This window comes from Colletes latitarsis, chromosome 8 (genome assembly GCF_051014445.1).
Source record: "Colletes latitarsis isolate SP2378_abdomen chromosome 8, iyColLati1, whole genome shotgun sequence".
In the NCBI taxonomy this organism is placed as follows: Eukaryota; Metazoa; Arthropoda; class Insecta; order Hymenoptera; family Colletidae; genus Colletes; species Colletes latitarsis.
The window spans coordinates 32082480-32100912 of NC_135141.1; the positions used below are offsets into that span (position 1 = coordinate 32082480).

General features: G+C 36.5%; 2 protein-coding genes and 1 long non-coding RNA gene across 4 annotated transcripts; 1 reads left to right on the forward strand and 2 right to left on the reverse strand.

The window, feature by feature from the left end:
• Positions 1-1369: 1369 nt before the first annotated feature.
• On the forward strand, positions 1370-14976 carry Ia-2 (tyrosine phosphatase IA-2). The gene is made up of 17 exons (XM_076770656.1): positions 1370-1505; positions 3148-3243; positions 6804-6857; positions 6942-7002; positions 7537-7668; positions 7800-7881; positions 7949-8732; positions 8959-9114; positions 9611-9657; positions 9740-9901; positions 9978-10104; positions 10172-10239; positions 10473-10856; positions 10926-11147; positions 12046-12410; positions 12508-12561; positions 12715-14976. Exons 2-17 carry the CDS (start codon positions 3156-3158, stop codon positions 12977-12979), a joined length of 3051 nt encoding a protein of 1016 aa, XP_076626771.1. The 5' UTR covers positions 1370-1505; positions 3148-3155; the 3' UTR covers positions 12980-14976.
• On the reverse strand, positions 1500-9623 carry LOC143344532 (uncharacterized). Its single transcript, XR_013080109.1, has 3 exons — positions 9380-9623; positions 5739-6114; positions 1500-5249 (listed from the first exon to the last, which is right to left on the reverse strand). It is a non-coding gene; the product is annotated as an uncharacterized LOC143344532 (long non-coding RNA).
• Positions 14977-14987: 11 nt separating the features above from the next.
• On the reverse strand, positions 14988-18324 carry LOC143344525 (uncharacterized). 2 transcript variants are annotated; one of them, XM_076770658.1, is made up of 6 exons: positions 18189-18324; positions 17705-17804; positions 16295-17587; positions 16072-16168; positions 15338-15440; positions 14988-15265 (listed from the first exon to the last, which is right to left on the reverse strand). In XM_076770658.1, the coding sequence occupies exons 1-6, from the start codon at positions 18298-18300 to the stop codon at positions 15210-15212; spliced, it is 1761 nt and encodes a 586-aa protein (XP_076626773.1). In that variant the 5' UTR covers positions 18301-18324; the 3' UTR covers positions 14988-15209. The 2 variants fall into 2 exon arrangements, with proteins under 2 accessions (XP_076626773.1, XP_076626774.1); XM_076770659.1 differs by lacking the exons at positions 14988-15265; positions 15338-15440 and adding an exon at positions 15472-15973.
• Positions 18325-18433: the final 109 nt, after the last annotated feature.

The following is an 18433-nucleotide window of genomic DNA, read 5'->3' on the forward strand; positions in this document are numbered from 1 at the left end:
TATTGTAGGTGGTATTATTTCTTTCTCTCTCCGCGCGTTCCTCATTCTCCTCTAGTGATGGAATCGATCCTGTACTTACGAATTTTTATACGATGAATTCTATGTTCCCCTCGTAATCCCTCGCATTAAGATATGCTACATATACACTGCACGAATATGACATAATAGAAATGTACAGGGTGTTCCGCCACACCTGGGAAAAATTTTAATGGGAGATTCTGGAGGTTAAAATAAGACGAAAATCAAGAATACCAATTTGTTGACGGAGGCTTCGTTAAAAAGTTATTAACGTTTAAAGTTCAGCCTGTGGAACGGCGACCTTCGAACAGCTGCGTGCTTTGAACTTTAAACGTTAATAACTTCTTAACGAAGCCTCCATCAACAAGTTGGTATTCTTGATTTTCGTCTTATTTTGATCTCCAGAATCGCCCATTAAAATTTTTCCCAGGAGTGGCCGAACACCCTGTATGTTTTTCTTTCAATAAAAATTATGAATGAATATTTTAAGGGGGAAAAAGTCTATTCGCGAGGATTGTATATATTTTGTACATAAAATAACTTTTTTATACAGCAATAAACCACGAGCGTATTTCTCGCTAAACGTCAATGAAATTCTTCCCCCCCTATGAATGAAAACCTTATGGATTAATTTATGATACGCTTGTTTGCAATACTGCGAATCAGCACTGTAACATACTATTATTATACTATACTAGAACCGTAATGTAATCTATATTACCATAAATCTACATACTATAGCTATAACAGAGTTGCGCAAAACGTAATCTGATTACATCTGCCACAATACGATTACATGTAATCGCACGGTAATTACCGTCCAATCAGTAACGTAATCAGATTACATTTTGCTCCGAGCAATGGTACAAATCTAACATATTGCTATATTTCGTGTTAAGCCTTTCTCCAAATAAAATGATGAGAATTACGTATGCTACGTGTAGCTAAACATAGATATACAAAAAACAAAAAGAAATGGTTTGATGATGTGCAGGATTCCAACCGTTCTGCTAATCTAAAAGAAATGAATAAAATAGCATCTTGATTAATATGATAAATACAAATCTGTGTTGATATTTAGACTATTAACGCCCCTTTGACTTCAAAAGTACCAGTTCGCAAATCGAACAATTTCTTATTGCGATTCGTGTTTCCGAGTTCTGAAGAAACTGGTGATTTCAAGGTCTCGGTATCACGAGGGTATTGGTCCCATCACTATTCACATCCTTCGTCGCCTGGCACCCGGCATGTGCGCGGCGCAATCGATTCCAAAGCCAACGCATGCCCTCCATTTCGTTCTTCGTGGAAGAGTACTCAGTCGGTGGCATTGCTGCGGCACAACAGGACGTGCACGGAAAGAGATGATCTAAAAAATCATACGCGTATACACGTACAAATTATTCCGAAGATACAAAAATTCTCTCAAGCAGGACCGTCGAGGGCAAGATGTATTAAAATCGAAGAGGAACGAGACGCGTCACGCCCAGGTAAGCTAAAAAGAAACCGTATCTCCGTTGTTAAAGCGGCGTTACGAAGCGCCACGCAGGTTTGCAGGACAGAAAGGGATAGAGAGAGGGGGCGACTGTGACTACAACCTGATGCTTCGAATCCTAAATACGTAACTAGACGTGGTCAGTCCCCAGTTGCTTAATCCTGCGATTCGTGTGGAAAATTCGAGGTACCGCTAATGACTAACAATCAATGAAGGATTCACAGAATAGATTCTCTTTTTTAATCGAAAAATTTAGGGCCGTCGAATCGTCAGAGCGAAAAAACAAATTGATAGTTTTGTAATCGTCGATATGGTAATAATTACGAAAGTAATTACTCGAGATACGAATGCACTGAAATCATAGAAATTTGGTTCCAGATTGTTGCGCTTTGGGTACACTATTTTCCGATACCAGGACGTTTATTTGGTTTGCTCTTTGTTTGCGTTTCGAATATGCATGCCGACGTTGCGATTGGGTAAATCTGAGAGTTTGTATTGTTGCGTCAAAGGTATCCTGTACCGCGCCCTTTAAAGTCCGTACACATTACACACCCTTGAAAGCTTGATTGAATTACTGTGCTAGTTATTCACACGACAATATTGTGAAAGCTGATTATTAAACTATACAATATTCTTCAAACGTTCGAGAGTACTCTTTCGCGTATACGACTAAATTATTGCAACGAGATGGTCAATGCAAAGGAGAACATATCGAACAGCTTGCGAAGATCTTATTCGGAAATATGCAATATAGTAAAATATATCATAACGGCTATATTATTCATAGAACTGTAATATCTCTAAAATTTCACTGACCGGTACCACGAATTATTTCATTGATATTTTAACACTGAAAACGAAAGATCCATCTGGTTACAAATGAACCAAATGTCAAGCACGAAAGAAACACTATACACTTGGTAAAGTAATATTCTTACTGGATGTCTCAGTTACGCGGCAACATATTGAAGTCTCCGATGTGATTAGTAAATTACATAAATTTTTTGTATCTGATTACAAATGAGTCAAATGTCAAGCAAGAAAGAAATACTATACATTTAATAGAGTGACATTCCTATAAGATATTTCAATTACATAATATATTCGGTACCATACCGATCGGTGAAACCACTCGAACGGCTGTCGGGTTATTTTAAATAAATATTCATGATCTAATTATATACCACAGTGTTATTGAATAACAACAACGATAATCCTATTCTCTCGAGTGGAAGATAAATCTACTACCATACTACTGCAATATTTCTATTGTACTACTGTTATACCACGCAACTTTACAATGACCCATTACTTTTAGTTCTTAATCAGTTACATTATGCAATACGGGATTAAATTATTCTCCACCTTTACCACCTCGAAGCGTTGTTTGTTCGTTGTCGAAAAGGGATTCTACTGAAAACGCGATCAACGAGAATACCTGAGCGAGTCGCGTACTTCGAGAAAACAATTTTCCGTGTGATTCTTGCGTAGCGTATTTAATCTAATTTGTTCACGACCCACCCGTTGCCTCTTGTTTCCTACTTTGAAAAGGGGGTGTTGGCGATCGCGGCGGGAGTAGATTGAATTTATCATGTTTCTTTATCGATGAGGAAAGTAAATTAGATGCACAATTGTAGGAACATCTATGGGCCGCAAACGGTGGTGGCGTGGAGGCTCGGAGCTGCTGGTGCTCTTTATCCTCCATCACGTTATTCTGGGCGATGGTGATGTCGGTGAGTACAATCCACGTTCATTCCGTCAGTGGAAGTAAAGAGCTCCTTCGCTAAGAGTACTTTGAAAATCGTTTTATAGATCCTCGAACGTTCTCGGAATCGGGAATAAGATTGACAAAGCGTTTTTTACGCGTTTAAATACCTTTTATTAATCTGAGATAGTAGTCTAACAGTTTCCTCACCCAGGGCTGGTGAATATACTCCTCGTCGTTGCAACTACAGTTTGGGGATTCCCCTTAGTGGAGAGGGAGTAGCTTGTACCCTGAAACATATACTTTTAATTAGTATCTATATTTCTTCTAAGGAATTTTCGTAGATAAAGCATGGCTTTTTTTAAATTTTCAAGTAGAATATAGTTCAAGGAAACAACAAAACAACGTCGTACATGTTTATCTGAAAAGCTTGGTGATAAAACTTGAGTTTCACTTTCAGGCGAAATTACGTTCAAAGGTATAAAGTGCATGTAGTTCCTCCATTGTTTATGGGAGGAACGCTTGACATTAAAGTGCAGCTGGCAGTACGAGTGGCCACGACTCGAAAACGTAAATCGAATAAATTAAAGTCCGCGAGATATGAAAGCGGAGAGGATTTCGTATCACTTAGATCCGTCGTTTAAAATCGTGAGCTGAGGGATATGCTGTTATCCCAACGTGATTGATGTTTTCACGAAGATTCCATTTTTCCGGTCAGCACGTTCTTTCCCACTTCGAGACTGAAAAACCTTTCTGCCAATAAGGATTTCTGAAGAACGAACGAATGCTTTAGAGGACACCACTCTGCGAGCAGAATAATCCCTTCGCGAAGATATACACGTACTTCTATTTGAATAAAAATGTTCTTAATAGAAATTTAACTTTTTCATATATATATGTTTGTTTCGTTGAAAATTGTTTCCTCATAAAAAGAAATATAAGAAAAAGAGTTCGTTTATTTTAAAGTTTAAAAGTTGCTCTAAACTTTTGAAACGCAGTGTACAATGCCGTACCCCGGGGGTGTATGGGAGTAATTACACCCCCGCCATGCTACAACTACCAATGTTTTAACCATTAACATTTTTTTATACGTAACAAGATAACTTCTTCTACCGTGTACAACATTTACAAAATACTAAAATAGTTAAATTGAACAATGCCATTTTAGCCACTGATCTTGAAGATCGTAGATCGATTACCATTTTCATGTAGACAAATTTCAACCTTGGTATTTCTTTTTATTTCATCGAAGAAGATTGATCGTGACGTCGGCGAACATTCGCTGCTGTCGTGCAAAATTTTCTCGAAAATTAGTCGTGAACTTTCATTGCCAGTGTTGGGTGCGTGCAACATGTAATTATTGATCAACGTGTTCAGCGAATTTTGCTTTTCCGAGAAACGCGAAGTATAACGATTAACGTTAGAGAACGCGAAACGTAAACGCGTTAAATATTTGAAATCGTTAAATTGCAACGTATCTGAAACATGCACGCTAGAACTGCCTGATCTCAAGTAATTTAAAGCATTTAATTCGTTCCTTTCTCTATCCGCCAGAAGAATCGATTCAAGCGGAAACTCCAATACAAGTTTCCATTAATTTTAACTTCTCGCGTAAGAAAGTACAAGAGAACAACACCAATCGAATTTATTGCAGAAAACTTCCTTGATCCATCAAACCAATAAATAACTCATTCTTATATTTTATAACTACATAAAGTATTTATGTATTTACTTGTGTCTCAGGAGTTCCCTTATACCACGTTATTTCCTAAAAATTCTTCTTTCCACTCGCCAGAGAGCAAAAAGAAAAAGATTGCTATCATGATTTCGCTTCAAGTGGCAATCGTTCCTCCGATATCTCTTTTCCTGTCGAGCGGATGCGTTCATTGAAAATTCAAAGTCACCATCGATTTCCTATCATCGTCTCCGATACTTTTCATTGCACCTGCATCTCGAGTATTTCATCGTAGAAGTTTCACCTTTCTGGTATAAGAGTGACTATTATCGTAGCGATCGTGAATGGACAAAATGTATCTGAAACAATAAGGAAGACAAATCAAGCATCTGTATCGATCCTTCGGTTTATGGAGAACCGAACAAAAGACAATATACAAGGTGTTCGGCCACCCCTGGGAAAAATTTTAACGGGAGAGGCCAAAATAGGACGAAAATTAAAAATATCAATTTTTCGATTGAGGCTTCCTTAAAAAGTTATTAACAATTAAATTCCAAAATTTCAAATTGTTCTGGAAAAATTATTTTCGGTTGCAGGGGACAATTACAATCATTTTTGATGAACAGACCTACCCCCGAAATCCTACCTACTTTCTAGAAAAAAATTCAGTACGGGCGGAACTTTAAACGTTAATAACTTTTTAACGAAGCCTCCATCGACAAATTAGTATTATTGATTTTTGTCTTATTTTGGACTCAAGAATCTCCCATTAAAATTTTTCCCAGGGTTGGCCTGGTATAGAGATACACCCTGTATAGAGATACACGACATGGGTTATTTTTACCTACTAAAGAGCATTTTCTTTCTAAATGTGTAGAAGTCAATGCAGCCGTTGTGTTATTTCTGTATAATCTGTAGAAGCCATTATTTAAATTACAAAATCTGCCGAGTCTGCATATCGTTGACAACGACCTTTGAAATTCGCGGCTCTTCAAGGCATTGACGAACAACAAGCGACATACGCGTTTGATCCTCGCCCACGACTACTCAACAATTATCGAGCTGTACGTCCCACGCGACTACCGCCTTTACAAACAGGGTTCTCCTTTTTCGCCCTGGATTTGTTTCCATCCGCCACCCTTCAGCCGTTTCTTCCATCCTTTTTTAAGCTTCAGACCCTCGCCATTTTCTTCTCCGAATCCATCTTTTCTATTTTAATCCCTTCTAAATATATGAAATCAGAAAAATATTTACGCGACACAGAACATGCTTGTTAATTTCTTGGATTATTATAACTTCAAGAAACTAAGTCGTCCAATTATCATCCCGACCTTTGAATTTGAAACACTTCTTACAGTAAAATCATCCCCGCTTTCTCATTCGCTAGCGTGATAGAATCTCCAAGGGAATTCGACTTAGGAATATGAAAGTGGAAGGTTCAACCTTTAAAATAATCCTAAGAAGATTATTGGATGACCTCTTTCCGTGGAGTTATAATAATTCAAAGAATAAAACGTTTCGTATGCTACTCGAATGTTTGTTAAATATAAAATGTCACGCCGTCGTAGCTCGTGCGACGACATTTACCGAGATGGTCAATTTTCAAACGAAGGTCATGGGAAATGAAACATCGTTTGCCTATTCCAGCACTCGAGAAGTAACGAGACCTTATCAGAAGAGGAAATTTCAGCTGCATTCGCTGCCTCAGCGAGATAGTTCGAAATCACATTTTCACGCTGCAGGGCAGAAGTTTTGGAACCATGTGTAACACAATTAATTTTTAGATCACAGTATGCAAACATCTACACTTAATAAAAAAAAAAAAAATGACTTACGCTAATTTCACAATCACCGGTATATTTATTAATCAAGATTCTGTTAAATTTCTATCGACGCGTTTCAACATGTTTTAGGATGTCTGTTCAGCGAAAGCCTCTGTAATCCCCAAACGGAAACTTGCTTCAACGGTAATGTCTGATATCCGTTTTATAATTAAAATGTCTGTAGCTAAATAACAGAAATAAAATCGATTTCTCGTTTTGCTGTTTCAGACCTGGCATTCGGTAAATGCTTGCCTCTGTACACCGATCTGAACGATGAAGATTACTATCAGTGAGTACTTCTCTCAGTGGAAAACAAATCAACTCTATAAAGGAAAAACAAATTTTCCTCTTTTTTTATTTCTAATAATTGTAAATATTCCTTTTCTCATAATCTAAAAATTCAATTCTATCGATGTTAGCCAGTGGAACGATCAACGTGTAGTCGTACTAACAGCGAGTCAACGAGCGCAAAGTAGTATCGTCTTTTCATGGTCAGCCACCGAGCTTACTGTTTATGATAGTATTACGACTGAAAAAGTATTATGATTTTTATCTTGGAATGTTCCCTTCTGTGTGTAAGTGTACGCTGAACGAAAACTATTCATAATTAATGCCATCCTTTAGAATGGGCACTCTTTTGGTTTTACTGTCCGATCATAAAATGACTTTACTACTGCAGCCCGAAGGGAAAGCGTAATGTTCTCTACTACCTGAATCAATATAACATAATTATCATTGTATCGATAAACATCACTGGTAAATCTATTTTATCGCGACAATTTGTTAACTTATGAATAAATTTATAATCTTTACTTTATAACAGGTATGACTTCAATGTCGACGAATTGGAGCTGTTGAGACTGCAATTAGAGAGGCTGGAAATCGATGGATACAAATGGGCACATCCCTATGCGCAGTGTATTATGCAAACATCCTTGTACAATTTACGTCACGGGTATAATTGTTTTTGTTATACGCAGTACAATTTACAATATGTCTATGATTTTTTTTTGTAATTGCCATACTCTACGGCTTGTACATGATCAATGTTAACATGATATCCTAATCGCCATGCATACATTTCAGAGAAAATTACGATCTCAGGCTGTGCCAGCATCATATGCAACGCACACGTTATGAGAACGACAATGCTATCGACCAGGCTAGAGTAAGTTATAATAACGCGAGTTATAATAACGTACCGTTTTGCTCTATTAATTAATTCACGTTTCAAGGTACCCGCTATAGCCATAGTAAAATTTACGCCCAACAACGGTAATTCCGGAAGCCAGTTCGCCAATGAACTGTACTATCCACCAGGTACTCCGAACCAATACATTAGCGATACATTCTACAACGACGAATTCCCACAATCATCGTACAATGAACAACCGAGAGAATCCGCGTCTCGGATCGACAGACCGAGGTACGCTTCGAATTCTTACAACGAATATACGTCTTTAACCAATGGAAATAACTACGACGACCTTGAGAGCAAGCTGGGCCAGAAGCTCGTGTCCTTCGACGGGGTGGACGACAGGCTTTATCGAACTAGGAGACAACCGTACGGTATACGAGATTATAACGACGACGTTATCGAGTCGATAAAAAATGCTTTAAATCAGGACGCGAAGGCAAAGTTTACAGACGATAGGGATCCAAGCTCAATCGACACCCTACCCGTTGAGGAATTGGAGTTCTTAATAAGCGATAAGCCTTCCAACGATTACTTTAATAAAAAGCAGACTGGAGACGACCTGGACGTCGAGTACGAGAAAGCATTCTCCAGGAAGTACAAGCACCCGAGGAAATTCACTGAACTTTCGGACAAGGATGAGTTTTTGCTGGAGAATGTGAAACGTGACTCTAAGAACGATGATTACGTAAATAATGATTACGATGACGTTAGCGCTGAGATTGAATTGCCCCAGAGAGACACTTCGCCGATGGAGAACGGGATGTATACCGAAGGAGGTCTTGTACAGGCTGTTAACGATAAATCCGACAGTGACGGAGACGGTAAAATTTTGAATAGTTTGTATACTGACAAAGGGAAGACACGGCGGACCCGGGATGCTAAAATAGCAAAAATGCTCGGACGTGTGCCGATTTATTTTCGACATAGATTCACCGTGTGAAAATTCGACAAAATCTGTAAGGGACGAGATGTGTCCTCCTCTTGTGAATTGTTGTCGAATATTGTAAAAAAAAAGGATACTTGCGAATAAATTAAATTGATTTGTAGAGAACACGTACGACGCTCTCTTCGACGACGATTTGAATGAATTTCTTTGGAGGCGAGAATTAGCTGGATTTAAGAGACGCGAACGCTTGGATGTTAAGAAACCAGGACCACTCTTCTCGACGAACAACTACGCGTTTAAAACTCCGTCTCCACCCAGTAAATATTTTCAATAATTTTTTTGAACTTTACATGCTGCTCAAGAATCAGGGGATTAGGTTTTTGCTAGAAATGAGAACCCGAAAATATCGGGCTGGGGTCAGTGTTCAAGTAAAAATTTTAAATGATGTGGCGTCACCTCCCAGCGCTCGACCGACCCCTTGGTTGCTATATATACACTCCTCGACCGATTTCCCAATATCCCAGTCGTCAATTTTTTCTCGATTTTTTTTATATTAAAGCAGGGGCTGCTGAAAAGCCTTACCGACGAGTAGTCCGCTAGCAGGCCCGGACGGAAATGTGCCCCCTCCTTTCCTTTTCTGTCCTCCTACGAATCTTCCGAGATCCTACTTGCAGCAAAGCAGCGCCACAATGTCTTTCCTGAAAGAAGAATCTGATCTTAATAATTAAGCTCTGATCCTTTAATTGTTTTGAGTAGTGTGTTTATAATCATTTTTAATAACGGCATCTTACCTACAACTATGTACAACTACAGCTGTAGAGGATGAAAATCGATCTGACTCGAGCGAGGCCGAACAGGACGTAAGTGGGCAACTATAAAAAATGAAATAAAGAAAAATAATTAGATTAAATGATAAGTGGTTGCGTAAACGCTATTCTTTAGAACAAGGTATTGCACGTTCCATTTGTGAAAAAGGAATTAAGGAGTGAACATCAGCCAGAGAGTTCTTCAAAATCGTACAACAATGTTGATTTAGATCACGTTTACGTGGAGTTTCGGGAACCATTCCATACGTGGTCTGAAGGCGAACACGTTGTCACAGAGGTAATATCCGAGATGAAAGTAGATCTAAACGTGAATTTATCAAAAAACACGATCAAAACAAGCGTGTAATATGCAGGTGGGCAAACTATTAGGTCTGTCGGCAGGAACATTAAAAGATATTCGAGTCGGTCGTGCGGAAGTAACGTTTAAAGTCGTAAACAATAATAAAAATTATAATGCTACCGATGTGGTTAACAAGATAGGTATGCGATTGTTCTTTATACTATGCAGAAGCAATAATAAAATTCACTGATTATCTATTATTTTTAGACGACATACGTGGCAAGCTGCAAGAGAGCTTAAGTGTTGACGTGATTCGTGCAGGCATAGGTGACAAGGTTCATCTTGAAACATATTTAAAACATGAAAATTTACAAGCATGTTTTAGTTGTAACGTACACTGTTCAGAATAATTAGAGAGTCGCTCGCTTAAATGACATTTTCAACAAAATATTGCTGCTGTTCGTAACAGTGTTCCTTTCATCTTCTAATTGTTTTGAGTAATGTGTTGCAATGATTTGATAGCAAGACTGCTTTGTCGAACGGATGTTAATAATCTTTTCATCTTAAGGCTAAATTACCTGCAACGTTAGAAGTGGCCAGAGCAACTGAAATGAGTTCAAGCGTGTTCGGTGCGGTAGTAGCTGCGGGAGTCGCAGCTGCCGGTGCAGCCGCAGTTGTGACGTTGATAATTGCACGTCGTCATGCCAAGTCTCGGGCCAAGCTGGCAGGACTGTCCACTCCTGACCCAGAAGCATCCAAAGATTATCAGGATTTGTGCAGAGCGAGGATGCAGGCGAAACAGCCAACGGACAAACCGGAGTCGCCACGTGTCACCAATTTAAGTCGCGAAAGCGAATCAAATAATTTGCCCTCGAATCGTTCCAGTACATCGTCGTGGGGGGAAGAGGCAGCTCTTTCGAACATGGACATATCAACCGGACAAATGGTTCTTGTAAGTCGACATACTATTACCGTATATGCAAAGTGTCCGCCCATAACAGCACTGCTGTAATTCTTGCAGAGTTACATGGAGGATCATCTGAAAAATAAGGACCGATTAGAAGAAGAATGGGCAGCGTTGTGCGTATACGAGGTGGATTCATGCTCTACGGAAATAGCTGAGAGCGAAACGAACATTAAATGCAATCGTCCAGGCGCGCCACTTCCTTACGATCATTCTAGGGTGATATTAAACGATCTCGCTAACGCCAATAATTCTGACTATATTAACGCCTCCACGATCGTAAGTATTATTTTCACCCGTTAATTGCAATTTTTTGTTCAAAAAACACTCACGTTAAGTACAGTCCATGACAATAATACATTTTTATTGTAAATTCGATTGAAACGGAACTGAAAATAGAAATCGGTAAGTCACACGACGAGCATGTAGAATCCATTACCATTTTGCATACGCAAACACACCGAAACAGTTTGATGATGCAGCAATGCTTCCTCCAAGAACGCTTGTCGGTAGATATTTTTTGCATCGTTTGAACGTCAATTACAACTAGAGGCATGAATAACTGAAGTACACACGCAGGTTGCACAATAACTGTGGCCATAACTTCACAAGTAAATTCACCGTACCGTTTCAAGATCAAACGATCACGCGAACTCTCTTCTTATTATTTACTCGTGATGAATTCACTTCGGAAATTATGTCCACGTGATTTGGTAACCCAGAAGAACTTGGCAATTTTATGTATACACCAAGCGTGCACTAACGTATCCTGTAGTGTTGGAATCACGTAAAATGGCTTTGACTGCGTGAGACTTGATAGAAAAAAAAGTCTCTGATTTCATTGCGAAACTTGAACAACCTACGTAATGCAAAAGTTCTCGGGAGTCGCACATAGAGCCCCCCCAAATGCGCTTTCTGTGTACCATGGAGAGCCGTGTGACTTGCTTTACGACAGGGCTGACGAACTTCTTACTTGTCAAGAGCCGCACAGGTTCCATTCTCGGTTAGCTGGATCTCCCATTGTTAGCATGTTATTGAGAACCAACGCGTGTAACACGAACTTGTGCCCCGTGCAACCTATGGCTCGCGATCCGCCAGTTCGTCACCCCTGTTCTACGACATAGGATCATAGTGGGGAAGACTTAAATACTTAAAATAAATACTGTATCCTTTTTAGACGGATCACGATCCTCGAAATCCAGCTTACATCGCTACCCAAGGTCCGCTACCGCATACAACGGCAGATTTCTGGCAGCTCATTTGGGAACAAGGCAGCGTGGTGATCGTAATGCTGACCAGGCTTACCGAAGAGGGTGTCGGCATGTGTCATCGCTACTGGCCAGAAAAAGGATCGGAATTGTACCATATTTACGAGGTGCACCTTGTTTCCGAACACTTTTGGTGCGACGATTATCTGGTACGCTCCTTCTACCTGAAGAATCTACGTACTGGCGAGACACGGACTGTAACGCAATTCCACTTCTTGTCCTGGCCTGAAAACGGCGTGCCATACTCCACCAAGGCTCTTCTCGAATTCCGTCGGTAAGTATCTTTTAAATACATCAAGTATTTTGGTATCTACGGTTCTGTAATATAAGTTCAACGTTTTTATTAATATTTGTTACTGTACCGTTTTCAGAAAAATCAATAAATCGTACAAAGGCAGATCATGTCCCATAGTTGTACACTGCAGGTAAATAATCTTACTTTTGTAAACATTACTTGTATTTCGTATATCATAATCTATTTAATGACCATTAAAGCTCATATGATAGTTACATTTACCGTTTTATAAAAATCGTTTGATACGTGGAAACGATCAATACTAAACGTAACTGTTTTGTAGCGACGGTGTTGGTCGTACCGGTACATACTGTTTGATCGACATGGTCTTGAACCGTATGATGAAAGGAGCTAAGGAAATCGATATCGCGGCTACTCTAGAACACATAAGAGATCAAAGACCCGACATGGTTGCAACAAAACAACAATTTGAATTCGTTCTCATGGCTGTAGCGGAAGAGGTACACGCTATCCTGAAGGCTTTGCCCGCGCCACCCGCAGAAAAATCTCTAACGGGAAGCAACTCCTCGTCGAAGGAGAGCCAGTAAGATCCGAATTTAATTCCAAGTTGCAGTCGCAGCGAGCAAAGTCAGAGTATCCCATAACAGTCTACATAAAAGAAAGAAAATGGCCAAATATTTCTAGTCAATCATCTACGAATACTAAAACCATCGATAATCTTTCGTTTCTCATAATTTTCTTCAACAAATATCCTGATTACGAACTTCCAACGAGCTTCGCTTCGATTACACTTCGTTTAAAATCATTGGATTTCTTGTGTCTGTAAGTTTTATTATATAATTCTGCTGAAGTTATATTTATCACACGCGATGATGCAAACGATATGTACAAATTACATTGTTGAACGATTATTCTTAGGGAGCAGTGTCGACCTGTAATATTTATTGCGTGTCTCATTTGACTACGGCCTACTTGAATAATCAGGTACAAGCATACGGATTCGAAAGACTGAGCTATGTACCTGTTGGAATTCTAAATACCGGCTAATAATGAAATCATTTGTACTACATATTCTTGTAAAATTGCCCGTTAACGTAATCCTTCTAGCGACCGATTTTATCAGGTACTAAAATTATTTTATTATGAAAATGAACGCTTACCATCGATTATGTAGCTCAGTCTTTACATAGTTTCAATATAAAGTTGCTATTTAAGTCGAATTGAATTTATGTTGCTTCCTCTCATAGATGACTTCACTAACGTGCTTTACCATATAACTTTAAACAGAATATCAAAATATATTGCAAAGTAATTAACATAGTTTTATCTGCTCAGTCAATTTTAACAAGTATACAGAACGTGGATGTTCGCATTGATAAGTTGATTATTTTACATCGTGCGACCTATTTAAATTCTATATCTGCTTTAACTCATATTTTCATCGAACGGACCGTTTTAAAGGCGATATACGAAACTGGAACAAAATTTTTGTTTTAAATGTACGAATATCGAAATCATAGTTTTATAGATTGAAATCAGAATTTTTATACTATCGTTAATATTCTAAAAAGGGTATAGTTTTCAATGCATGACTATGACTGTTAATTCCAAAGAATGAAAATTTATTCGGCGTTACACATGCAATTGTATGTGAAATGCACCACTAAAAGCTATCAGTTTTTTCTACGCGTACGGGAAAGTATGATCGAGCTGCACAATATCCATGGACGTTTATAATTAAGTATCATCGTTATTCAAAATTACGAGAGTAATGGTTTATCAATGTGACATGAATTATTGTATGACCACGTAATGTAAACTTAATGTCCTAAATATCATGTGGAGAGGTTAATTAACATGCTATCTGAGCATGTTTAATCATTACATTGTGATAATGATGTTAAGTGGTATGTAAAAGAAAATATAAGTATACGTGTTTGCACGAATTGTCACGTCAATATGACAAGTTGTAAATGGAAACGTTCTCCTTGCTTTAAATCGCGGCCCTGTTGGTCCTGTAGATCCAGCCTCCCACAGGATGAACAGACTGCATCAAAGGTTCCTTCCTTCTTATTGTGCAGTACGATTACTGTCAATTAATATTTTGTTCTTCGTGTTTTCTATTTCTATGTTACTCCTTTTTTTTCTATTAAATTAAATGAATCACAAATTGAATTTTTCAAACTAATGTACGATATGAAATTATTTAACTTTTAATGCTGCTTCTTTTTTTTGAAAATTTCATTGGCACCTTTAAATGTAAAGATATTAAACATATTAGTTATATTTTATGTTTTGTAACTTGCGAATTGCTTTGATTAAACTGATAAGGTTTCAACGAATTTTTAATTAATATGAATGAATATACTGTGAACGCAACGTGAAAGTTTACTTGACCAAAAAATAAGTTTCATTATACTTTTTTAGCACAGATTCATATAACAGATTCTATATTCTTATGCAAAAGGATGAGACTATATAAAATGAAATAATATAGTTATATAAATCTATACTATGTTACTCAAAATGTAATACTATATGTGTTATGATATAAATAAATCACTCTATGTTCAAATCAATAGAATGCACAGCATGTGTTCTTATTTCTTCGGTTTTATTTTTTTTTTTTCGATAGTGAATCTTGTATGCTGTAGGAATATTTCATACATTTTTACGTCTCTGACACTTCCCTTAGTATAGAGTATTCGTAAAAATAATAAAACAAAAACAGAAAAATAGCATATATACTTAATAAAAATTATTTATAAGACAGCAAATCTCGTATTATGTACAAAATTCATATCAATATGCTTTACATTAAACATCTTGAATAGTAGATGCATATGTATCAGGAAACAAAGGATCCCAAAATCCTGGAAAAGGTTAATATTTATACAAAATTGATACGTCATTTCATTAACATACAATCTTATTAATGAAATTACCTTCAGGTGTACTTTCTCTTTCATTATAGACAGTTCTATGCCGAGAACACTGATTTTGCCTGGCTTTTATTTCTTTCTCAGAAAGTCCAAGACTAGCATAGTACTAAAAATAAAATCTTTCAAGATCTGTGACATAAATTACTGTACATAACGACATACAATAATTTACGTAATATACAGGGCGTTCGGCCACCCCTGGGGAAAATTTTAATGGGGGATTCTAGAGGCCAAAATAAGACGAAAATCAAGAATACCAATTTGTTGATGAAGGCTTCGTTAAACAATTATTAACGTTTAAAGTTCCGACCGTACTGAATTTTTTTCTCGAAACTGAGTAGGATTTCGGGGTTATGTCTATTGACCAAAAATGATTGTTATTGACCCCCGCAACCGAAAATAATTTTTTCAGAACGATTTGAAATTTTTGAATTTAATTGTTAATAACTTTTTAACGAAGCCTCCATCTACAAATTGGTATACTTGATTTTCGTCTTTTTTGGCCTCCAGAATCCTCTATTAAAATTTTTCCCAGAGGTGGCCGAACACCCCGTATAACAGTTATATATATATATACACACACATTATACATGTATAATATAAAACAATGCATAATAGCACTAACTTACAATTCAATGTCTATGTGCAGCATTAACAAGAAAAGAATTATATTTAATATTGTTCAAACTCGTTGTTTACATTGCTTGGTTTCTAATGAAAATAAGATGATGTATTACCTTTTTGCACTCCCAACAAGTAACGCCAGTCATCTTTGATCTTTCTGATTTATTTTTTGATGGTTTATCAATACAAGCTTCTTTTTTCTCCGGTAATCTGCAAAAAAAAATAGTTACGTTAATTCATTTCACAAATTAAAAAAATTTTAATTAAATATACATGTAATAAACGAATTCTATATTAATATTTTATAAATTTTTACATTAGCAAAACGATGCTTACATGTCAAAACTATTCATAAAACACTTTTTTGTAAATGGAGGATCTGGTAACATATTCTCAGATATTTTTTCTTCTATATCTTCCAATTCATTTACATCAAAAATAGCTTGTTTTTTAAGGTTTTCCCCTAAAGCACAATATGTCTCATCGTTGCACACCGAAGAATTATAATCGGACACCGATTGTTTAAATGTTTCTGAAAATTTTCGTTTCTGTGCTTGGTTATCACTTTCTATAATTTGTAATGGTTTAGTCTCTTTTATTGATGATAAGTGTTTGATATCTTCAGGAGAAAAATGTTCACTGGTAGTAATTATTGGAGATGAAGGAAAACCTAGAATATCAGTGTTGCTTCTAATAATTTTATTGTCTGAAGAATCAATATTCATTGACTTTTTTATTAAATATGGTTCAGCTTTCTGTGTAGATGTATGTACAGTAGGTAAACATTGACTGAGACTAGCTTGATCAACTTTTATTGAAGACAACTTTGTGCCACTAGTTTTATCATTGTTATGTTTATCAAATATATCATTCTTTCTTTTACCACTTTTTTCAGTAACTTTTCTAGTATTTTTTCTCTTTAGTTTCAGATCTTTTATTTTCAATTTCGAATTCATATGCATAGTAGGACTCTCTTCTATTATTTCATCTTCCACCAATTTACTTTCACAAAGATTTGTTGACTCTTCTTTTATATTTTCCTTGGATGTGGAAGAGATATACGATATCAATGGATTTAACTGTTTGTGCTCCTTATAAATTTTATTATCTATAGTTTGCTCATTTGGTAAAAACATAAGTCTTGACTGTTTCAATTTTTTACCATTTTGTAACAAAGTAGTATCAACATTGTATAAGTTACTGATTCCTAGTTTTCTATGCCCTTTGGATATAGGTGTACATTCTATCCTGTCACTATTATTCCCTATAAAAGAATATTGATTTTTGTTGTGCTCCACAGATACATTGTCACTATCCTCGTGACAATCATTTGTAGGAATGAAAATATTTTCCTTTATTGGTATGTATGGACTATTTTCTCCAGAATCATCTAAAATAAAATGACCATGCATTGCACTGGTCTTTTTAGATTTAGAACGACTCTTGACAAGTATTGGACTTCTTAATAACTTTTCTTCTGTGTGCTTCACAGTGGATTTGTTATCATTTGAAATGCTATCTTCTAAATAGGACATAATGTCAGAATCAGATTGATTTGTACTTTCAGATGTGTGGCCTAATTTGTTAGGCGATTTTTCACAACATGCATGTGTCTGCGATAATGTAACACTAAAATATTAAAAAATAAAGTAAGAAATGAACATCGATGATGTTACAGATGCAAATATACAAAATGACGTTTAACTCTATAAAAATTATGCATTAGCAATAGAGATCAAAACTTACATATCTTTATTGTCACTTTCAGACTCAAGCAATTGAAACGGGATCTTAATATTGGCATCTTCGCAATATTTTCTTAACTTTAAATATTCAATCCATAACTCTGCAAATATAAGAATAACTAATAATTCAAAGTAATAATTTACTACATATTTGCATTTACCACACTATCAACATATTAGAAATAATACTTTATAAATGAAAAATTTCTCTTATACTTTATCAAAACTGCTTAAAAGAAATTAAAAACGTTAGATTAATAAAAAAAAAAATTATTCATAAACATGCATGAATAGTACATAGCAAGATATATAAATAGTATGTATATTGTTGCAACGACGCATGACGCACTAAAAAAACGAAGATAAAACGAAACATGATTTATTATCGATTTATTCAAGAAGAAAATTCATTAGAGTCGAGTAAAACGAAATAGATCGGAAACACAAACATTAATAATAGTAAAAGAATTGTGATATGTACTTACTTTTATAATTTTCGAATGCTTTTCCAAGCATTCCGGCAAAATTCTTGGCAGCTTTTCGTGCGACTTCATTTTCTATAGAACAATTAAATTGGAGAACATCTGACGTAGCCATCAGTAAAGTGACGAGGTTAGGTGTTTGTTTTTTTCGTACAATTCAATTACCCCGTCCTTTTTTTTCACTCGCCATTAATTAATTTTGCTGCATTTTTTATTGTGTATATTAGTATCACACCGAACATAGAAAC